The 9,861-nt window shown below is 35.5% G+C and overlaps 1 protein-coding gene across 1 annotated transcript; it reads right to left on the bottom strand.

Moving 5' to 3' along the window:
* Positions 1–764: 764 nt before the first annotated feature.
* Positions 765–9,861, bottom strand: LOC144438822 (cysteine-rich hydrophobic domain-containing protein 2-like). Its single transcript, XM_078128003.1, has 5 exons — positions 9,740–9,861; positions 6,310–6,364; positions 3,707–3,862; positions 2,428–2,544; positions 765–1,369 (listed from the first exon to the last, which is right to left on the bottom strand). Exons 1-5 carry the CDS (start codon positions 9,859–9,861, stop codon positions 1,319–1,321), a joined length of 501 nt encoding a protein of 166 aa, XP_077984129.1. The 3' UTR covers positions 765–1,318.

Raw genomic sequence — 9,861 nt, 5'->3', positions numbered from 1 at the left:
CCCTAGGCTTGTAGTTGATTTGGGATACGGCCAATCAACTACATTGTACAAGCCTAGGGGCTAGGCTAGCATTATGAGCTTCTGTTATCATTACATACAGCACTGGTAATCCAGCCTTCAATCATAGACCCTACCCGAAATGGTTCAATTTACTACATAGACACAAACTAAATCTATTGTTCTTCAATGTGGTAGATTCCACAAGTGGGTGACAGCAGTTCCTCTGTTGTGATTCTAATCACCCTGTGATCAAGATAGTGTAAATATTGGAAGTCTCAAAGCAGTACTTCATGCTACTCTAAATAAACTTGTTTTCAGGGATGCCTCCCTACTGAGACTATAATTAAACCAACGTCCATTCAATATCTTATCACTGTTGTATCAACGTGTTATGACAATAGTTTAGTTTGTGTCTATCTTAGAAACCAAAGGTTCAACTACCAGGGTAATGTTTATCCGAAAGTTTTAAAAAAACCTCTGTCTGTTCACATAATATCATGTGCATATTTAATGACCATGCACTTATTTGCATACAGGTATGCCACAATGTTTTTGGTACAGCACTGCAGTGCAAATACCATCAGTGTGCGCACATACCGATGGAAGAAATCACTGCTAAATAGGTAATAATATAAAGTCATTTCAGTCACTTTCAACAGGAATATGAACCAATAGGGAACTTGCAATCCAGACTGAGCATGCCTTAACGCAAAGGACTATGGGATCATATGTGGTTATCATAATAAGTTATCTGGAGCTACCGATAAAATAAACCTCCCACACTGGTCAGGGTAACTATGAATTGATTATTTGTGGTTACATACAATGTAACAATACTGTTTACATTACTAATTGATTAGTATATATTATCACATTTCCCATGATGCAACATTCAACATGGCGGATTTGCAAATTCCCTATTGAATGGAAAGTAAAAGATACAAAAAAAGTAACCAAACTTTTTACATATATAATCCTAAAGAACAATATATTCTTTGCTAAAATAGTACAATATCCAGTCGGGAAACAGGCCAGTATTTGGAAGAATGACCTCGACTTTGTCTTCATATAAATCCAACCTCCTCTTTCTACATCTGTTAAAAGTTATAACTAGCTTTCGCTTCATGGTGAAACATGAAATGTAAATACTGTTACATGAGAGTTTTTTTTTTTTTAGGTTCTTCCAAATGTTGTTCCCTGTACTGCCTTTGCTCGCATTGGTATTTTGTATTGAAGTAAATGTGCCCTTGTTCTGTATTATGAGGTCCAATCCAATTATGTAAATTAAAAAAAAAACTCTGAGTTCATACAGGTCCTGCTAGTCTGGTTTCAATATAGAAACTTTTGGAATGAATTCTATCTTCAAAACCTGCAATGAAATAAAAAAAAATATGACGGGTTATATTATGACAATGTTCTCTATTTGAAGAATTCTCAATATATGAATAGGAGTATGAATATGAATATGAATATGAATATGAATATGAGTATGAGTATGAGTATGAATATGAATATGAATATGAGTATGAATATGAATATGAATATGAATATGAATATGAATATTATATTATATTACAGTTTTGTCGTATCTGATATGCATGTCTGGGATGACTTGTACTTTTTCTATGTTGACAAACACAATGCGTAATGTTACAATCACTATATTTGCTCACACAACTTCAAAGTTCCAACCAGCATGTTAAATTTCATTGGTTTATTTGTATAATGCCATCATGTACTTCACTCGGGCAAAAGTCTTTTGTAAATCGTGTAAATTTCTATTATATAGGTTATTATAGCACGGGGCCCTGATATAATACACATGCTCAAGTTGATAGAATGAAAAATTTAAGGTTAAAAAAATGGATGTTTTCGTTCAATTTTTCAGGCACTATAAAATCACTGATGTAACATAAGTTGTCGTAATGTAGAATGACCAGAAAAGAGTCCTGTCCAAATGTGTAGTACTTAGATAACACATGATACAATGATGCACGTTTTTACAATTTATTGAAATTAAAACCTTTGCAGTTAGATTTAAGCGGGTACAGCCTGTTTAAAGTTACCGTTCACCGGCTCTGTTTGATACAACCCCACAGAAACCATGCAGAAACTTGACATGTTACACTATGTGATAGCAAGATTGAATGAGTACAGTTTCTTGTGACATTTTATCTAAGTGAAATGAACTACTGTGCCACCATGCAGACATCAAATGCAGACATCAAAACATTGGCACCCGCGTGTCTGCATCTAGGTGCCATACGTTTTACCCGGTAAATGGTTTACATAATTCAGACAAAATGTAGCAAGAAATTGTGATCTCGCTATCCAAGTGTAGAATATGCCATTTCTTACTGGTTTCAGCCTGATTGTATCAAACAGAGCCGGTGAACCGTAACATGAAATGGGACTTTAGATACTTACGTATTCCATCATATTACTGGAATCACATCTTTGTTTACATAGTGACCAATGAAGACCTAACTTATGATATAAATGACTATTTTCCCAATCTAGTACCTTTTCAATTGAATGTTTTGTCTGAAAAAAAAGAAAACAACTGAAGATTAGTAAAACTGGTATTTTGTGGATGCACATTCTACACTTATCGCCCTGCTATGAGGGCACTAGTAAACATCTATTACCTGGAAGGCTGTTATTAACTAGTTGCTACGTAACAGCACAAGGGGTAATATGATGTCGACTAGTGCCCGAATAAGGCAAGGCAATAAGTGTTTTATAACACATCATATTCTCAGGCACATATTCTTTCCATATTCAAAGCAAATCCACAATAAAACCTCTGTGTTACATGAATATTGCCCTAGGGAAAATAAAACACAAGTAGTACTGCCTATATGCAAATTGAGGTCACGATGGCTCAATTGTCCATACAATGTGATAAGATCTAAGCCAATCACTGTGGCTGTATGAAACAACATGGGAACTGGATAGAGATAATGTGCATCTATCTAGGAAACAACCAGCGAATCGATCCAGTATCGATCTAATGTCAAATCTTGCTGTAGGAAAGAATGAGTACATCTGTGGCTGATTTTTCTTCTTGTAACATTGCTTCTACGCAACAACACTGTTAGGTTACAACATAGTCATTCAAAGGGTCATACAGACGATGACCCCCCCCCCCCACACACACACACAAATGCACCAACCGACTCTTGCACACATGCACTCTCTATGTACAAATGCCAACATCAGACGTGGATGAACGGAACTTGTTACAAACAGGGAAAGTAAAAAAAAACACCTGAATTGGATTAATAATACTAGGCACAGCATGTTGGTAGTACAGAGAATTATATTACATGCTATCATTTGATAACAACACTTTTATGACCACTTTACATAATAGTTCACATTCACAAACAAATTTCCAGTTCCCCTGGCATTACATGTACACATAAAGAGGTTATAAAACTGTTCTTATCAAACCATGGTGTGTAATACAACTCTCTGCTGTTCCAACATACTGTGCCCAGTGTTATTAATCCATTGTTTACTTTCCCTGTTTGTATCAGATTCCGTTCGTCCATGGTCTGATGTCAGCAGTTGTACATTTGTATCTTTTATTTTCAGTAGCCTATGAAACCAATACTATTCACAGAAAATTCTCATTCAAAGAATTAATGTTTGGTAATTGACAAAATAAAGTTGTTTTTGAAGAAAGTAGATTTGTACATACCCTTTTACTAAGACAGATAACTGGCCATAGTGAACATCCTAAGGTACAACAACAACATATACAGCCACATAGTAACCATTTAACATTTACGGGTAAAGTTTTTCTTAATACACTATTTACTCTGCCAATAGTTGCTTTGTACTCCTCAGGTGCTACCTGTAATGTAATACAGAGAAATACGGGTGATAGTAATGATGATGATACTAGTGGTGGTGGTGGGTAGTGAGGGTTGGTAGTAGTGGTGGTGGGTGGTAGTGGTGGGTAGTGGTGGTGGGTAGTGACGGATGGTAGTGGTGGTGGTGGTAGCGGTTGTATGTGGTGGTGGTAGTGGTGGGTAGTGGTGGATGATGGTGGTGCCTGCTGTAATTGTTGTTGTTGTTGGTGGTGGTGGTGGTAGTAGTGGGTAGTTGTGGATGAGGGTGGTGGTTGTTGTTTTTGTTGTCATTGTTGTTGTTTCCACTGTTGTTGTTGTTTCCCTTGTTGTTGTTGTTGGTGGTGGTAGTGGTGGTGGTGGTGGTGGTGGTGGTGGTGGTGGTGGTGGTGGTGGCGGCAGCAATGATGATGGTGATCAGGGATGAGCAAATCACTTTTTGAACTGGAGGTCCCCAGATCAGTGCCTTACAAAGTCCAGTGGTCTTGTTAACAGAACTAGTGGTCCCAGTTTCCACTTCAATCTTCATTGAAATCTTAAGTCTTTCCATTAAATTAAATGTCAATGAATCTCTATGCTGAGACATACACCAATTTTGGTTGAACAATACTCAATTAATGATTATAGAAGTGAATAGAATTGGCTGAAAACCAAACTTTGATTTGTTTACCATGATGATGATGATGATGATGATGGTGGTGGTGGTGGTGGTGGTGGTGGTGGTGGTGGTGATGATGATGATGATGATGATGATGATGATGATGATGATGATGATGATGATGATGATGATGATGATGATGATGATGATGACGATGAAGATGAGGAGGAGTAGGAGCAGGAGGAGGAGGGGGAGAATGATGATGATGATGACATTTTGTAATGCACTTGTACATTTGCATTTCAAAGAAAAAGTTTAGTTGAAGGATAAGATAAGTGACCAACCACCCAAGAAATACAAACATCAATTCAATCTATATGGTATTGTGTAGGCATCCAATAACTGTAATATAACGTTTTTGATTTTATTTACTACAAATTTACTTGCAATGTGTCTGAGATCCCTATGACTAATCTAAAATCCTGGTAATGCAATGTTTACCTACATTTTTCTGCTTGCCATCGCAATCAAAATCAAAATAAAATAAACAAAAATTATGTCATTTATATCATGAAAATAAAACCCCATAAAAAATATATGCCGCATAATACTTAATGGTAATCACTATTGACTGTGTGTTGTATGTGAGTTATGGTAAAAAGACACCTCCATATGTTGATCTATATACTCAGATAACAGGAACCATAGACTCATGGTTAGTATATATACTTAGTAGGTTAAAGACTGTAACTTGGAACCTGGTAAATTTTACACAAGTTTTTTTTTTTGCCTATTAAACCCCCATAAAATTAGTTGAGAATTACTTATTCAGGGTGTAAGTAGATATAATTGATGTGAGTTCACAAGTCATTTTACCAGGGTTTCCTACTAGTGTTCTTATTAAGGGTGGTAAGTAGGTAAATCTACAGAGTAGACTATAAGATACGCTGTGGTGTTCCACCCTCACCAGCCTCCTTTGGGAGGGGTTGACCGATGTGAGAGGATGCGTACTTTACAGACTTACTATCTACAGAGTTTCTCAGTCATTTTACCAGGGTTTCTTCTTATCAATGCTTTTGTTAAAGATGGTAAAAAAGTAGGTAAAATATACCTGCATTTATCAGTCATTTTATATGGTTCCCCACCAAGTTATGATACCCTACACAACTTTTACCTGGGCTCCCCAATCTTATCACATATCTTACAGGTCCTATTAAAGTATATGAATGTGGGGGTTTAATGACAGTTGTAAAAATGTGAGATATTTGTCAGGATGGGTTCCCATTAAAAGTATCATATATCTATGTAAGAAAGGTAAGATATATATAACTTTCTACCATGGAACAAAAAGCTTTCACCAATCCCATCCCCAAAAATACACCACAAAAAAATATACAAATGAGTTTTTCGTCTCAATTTGTTTTCTAACCATTCACATCTGCTTCATATTTTTTGAACAGTTGAACCAATAAGGTTTGTTACATCGGCTTCATATTATTCAAATAAGTAACTTGAATACAAACCAATCAGAATGAGTCTTACATCTGTTTCATATTATTCAAATAAATGACTTGTCTACAAACCAGTCAGAATGAACCTTATATCTGCTCCACACTATTCAAATAAATGACTTGGCTGCAAACCAATCAGAATGAGTCTTACATCTGTGTCACATTATTCAAATAAATGACTTGGCTGCAGACCAATCAGAATGAGTCTTACATCTGTTTCACATTATTCAAATAAATGACTTGGCTGCAAACCAATCAGAATGAGCCTTATGTCTGCTTCACATTATTTCAACAAAATTGGTGTGCATGTTTGTCGTACGACATGATTTACAGATCTACTTACCTTGGCTGACAGTCCTGATGGAAATTCAGCATCAAATCTATTACTTAGTCCAAAGCTATCGGAAGTCAAATCAAACAGAATACAAGTCAGCAAATACATCATGCACATTTTAACAGACCACATGGTCCCACGAGAACTCCTCCTCATTTCATTCGTATGTAAATATAATCACCAAAAAGACTGCCTCAGTACAACACTGTCAATCCATCTAATCTCATGAAGGAATTCACCTATTTAAAATTTCATATCAAAGACTTGAATTTTGAAAAATGGTTTCAAAAATTCAATCCTCAGCTATCATTAACTATGTCTACAATTTTGTAATTTTTTTTTCCAAGCGATACTTGAAAATCAATCAATGTTTGCACACATGAATGGAAAGGCCACCATCAAGTCTGGAGATAAGAGAGGCCAGGCAGTCAGGTGTTCTGCGGCAGTATTAGAAAGATACAGTACATGTACATATGCTAGTATGGTTCTACCCTGGTTGTTTCACAGTTGTGGGGTACCACTCACGTATTCCTATTTGAACAAACAATTATATTTACGTACAATATATAATTTTCTAATAGGAAAACTTGAGATTTCTGATGTAATTTTATTTGAAAAACAAATATGTTGAGATTTTGAAACGACATATCACCAAGGACGAAATCTAGGATATTATACTTGTAATGACGAGTCAGATTTTTTTTTTTGCAACTGTACAGTTTGTGTTTTTGGTTGATGCGATGACTCTTCATATCTCAATATGATTTCATTTAGTTTGGTGTCACTGAACACATCAAAGGGTGACTACAGTTGAGTTTCACAACCATGGGTTTACACTACATGAATTTTCTCGTCATATTTGCATATTAAGAGTTCAATTTTATCAGAGAAAAACTGAAACTTAAGTGTAGTTAATAGCACATCGCGTTGATCAGACTAAAATTTAAATACACAGGATTTTCTCGTATGATTCCATCGAGGATAAGGATTTAGCTCAGATCTGACTTACAATGTCAATTACACCCGATATCAAATTCTAACATTTACACATCCTGGCATTTAAGATCTCATGAGAAAAAGTAACAAAGATAAGACACACTTTAAAACCCTTGTTCATTGTCACCGATTGAACTTTTCCATTTAACAGCTTGACCTGATATTTGCAATCGAGACAGTCGAGTGTATTGAAGTATGATCAAATTGTTTGAAATATCGTGCAATTGTTTGAAATATTCACACCATGCATAATACAAAAAGAAGGCTTACAGCAATGCAAGTGTTCTGTTCATTTGATATATGATGTTTGTCTAAACACAGAATGTTATGCTATATCCAAGCAATGTCAGATCTCATGGAAATTGTATACGGAGTGATTCCGTATGCAATTTCCATGGGATTTGACTCGGTCAAAATCTGCTTTAGGTAATACGTTTCTACGTATAGAAAGATTAAGCATCTGTTTACCAGCATTGAGGACAACTTTTTGTTGTAGACTGCCAGTGAAAAATACATTTAGTTAGTTGAAACTATTATAAAAAACCTATAGGGAACTGTATCTAGCGATGACACCAATGTCATCATGTTTTCATTCTGGAATAAAGGCAAGTCTGCATAATGTGTGACACATATCTAGCATCACAATCAGTTCTTCCTAATATACTAGTGGTTCTCATATGTCGTTTCATAATTGATGCTAGGAATAAATTCAAAATTGATACGACGATACTGGATACTTTTTATCTAGGATTTTGCAAAATGTTCTATATTCATGTTGAAATGAAAATATCACACGGCATACAATATCACGATGGACTCAGAAATGATTCCAAATTGATGATTTTAGGTGTGTATAATAATTGAAAAATGGATGCGCGTTTCAATATATATCTATATATATTCAGTGTATGCCAGGTAAATCTTTGTCGAGAACTGAGTACTTTCCCTAGAGATTGGTATATTTTCATAGCAATGCATACAGAATTATGGTAATGCTGACATTTCAAACAGTCCATTCACAATTTATGCAGTAAATATCTATCTATACATTAAAATATGATATAATATACAATTTTACCATTTTTCTTGTATTGATTTTATTCACACTGACTATGAATGATGATTGATCAGTTTCATGTATATTGTATCAAATATTTTTTTCATATACAATATGGTATCATGTAACATAGCATAGTTGCTGAAGCTGTTGTTTTAGAGATTCGTATTGGGGCTAGTGTAGAATTCAGTCAACTTGTCATGTGGAGACTTTATTCTCGTTTTACCCCCTACATTGCCTGACATTTCGCTATATTTGCATATTCAAACCTAAAATTATACTACGATTTCCTGCAGTGACAATGAATATGGTAATCATGTTTATATTGTACATTTCAACCCTCATAATTGGTACTAACCAATTTCATGAGCTTGCTCAGTTTGACCCTGCTGAACAATGCAGCCCCCCCCCCCCCTCCCCCGATTACTCCAGTTTCCTCCTGCTTCTTGGGCACTAGGGTGCCGCTCTTGTGGCGACCATTCAACAAATTTCAGAATTTATTTGGACAAATAAAGATAATTATTAATATTATTAGGAATTCAAAGTTGGTATTACTAATACTAGTACACAAAATGTATATTTGACTTATTTAGGGTAATCTATGATCACTGTTCAGTTTTTCTCTATGGTAATATTGATATTATCAGCTGCAAAGGTTCAAAGGTCATGAATATCCTCAAGCTAATATTGATTATCGTTAAAACATATGCATTACCTATAATGTATGATGTCATGCGAAATATCAAAGTTTAATATTTCAGAGAAAACTTATAAATAATTAAAGTGTTTCCTGTAACAGATATTGCTATGATCAGGATTAGGAACTTTACAAGACAAAACCCAATATGGTGTTGTCAATTCTGACTTCATACAATTCATAACGTTAATGTGGATCTATAATATGAAAAATGTCAGAAATATACACGTAGCCTTGCACGAGTGACACGTATGTGCGTATAGCACTTATGATTAGTAAATTATTTCACGGAACAGAAACTGATATTTAAAACTTCAGAGGTCTCCGATGTGACCGCGATACGACGTTTCCCGTTTCAATACCGGATTATGCGGATACAACAAACGAAGCGAAATATTATAAAACAGCTGATGAATGGAGATTTCTGTACCGGCACAGATTTATGGTCAAAATAGAAATCACAAAGTACGTGTACTTCACTTTGTCATTCTCTACAGGGTATAAGCTAATGACGGCATATAATTTAGTAATTTCGGCGAAAGCACGGTGAAAACGTGTTTTGTTGTCATTGTCCATATCGTACATGTACGTGTACATACAAAACAAAGACGAAACCTTCCGGCTGGCCAAAGGAACTGAGATTTCTGTGGACTTTTACGAGAGACGACAGACATATTTGTTATACTTACACTGTGACATGTCCCGCTCCCCTAACTACTATGGGGTCAGGAACAATACTTATGTAGCCTTCGTCAACATAACCATCATTTTCTTCGTCATCTTCTTCGTATATTGCATCGAAGTCCGCCAT

The sequence above is a fragment of the Glandiceps talaboti genome, chromosome 8, assembly GCF_964340395.1.
Source record: "Glandiceps talaboti chromosome 8, keGlaTala1.1, whole genome shotgun sequence".
NCBI lineage: Eukaryota > Metazoa > Hemichordata > Enteropneusta > Spengelidae > Glandiceps > Glandiceps talaboti.
The sequence above is the reverse complement of the archived record's forward strand: the minus strand, read 5'-3'. Positions and strand labels throughout refer to the sequence as shown.

What these genes read in the sequence shown, in the direction of transcription:
- LOC144438822 (XM_078128003.1), bottom strand. Translation starts at nt 9,861, where the DNA reads ATGGCGGACTTCGATGCAATATACGAAGAAGATGACGAAGAAAATGAT. An exon ending in CATCAGGACTGTCAGCCAAG is followed by an intron (nt 3,863 to 6,309) that starts GTAAGTAGATCT and finishes ATTACATTACAG; the next exon opens with GTAGCACCTGAGGAGTACAA. An exon ending in CCAGTAATATGATGGAATAC is followed by an intron (nt 1,370 to 2,427) that starts GTAAGTATCTAA and finishes ATTTCATTGCAG; the next exon opens with GTTTTGAAGATAGAATTCAT.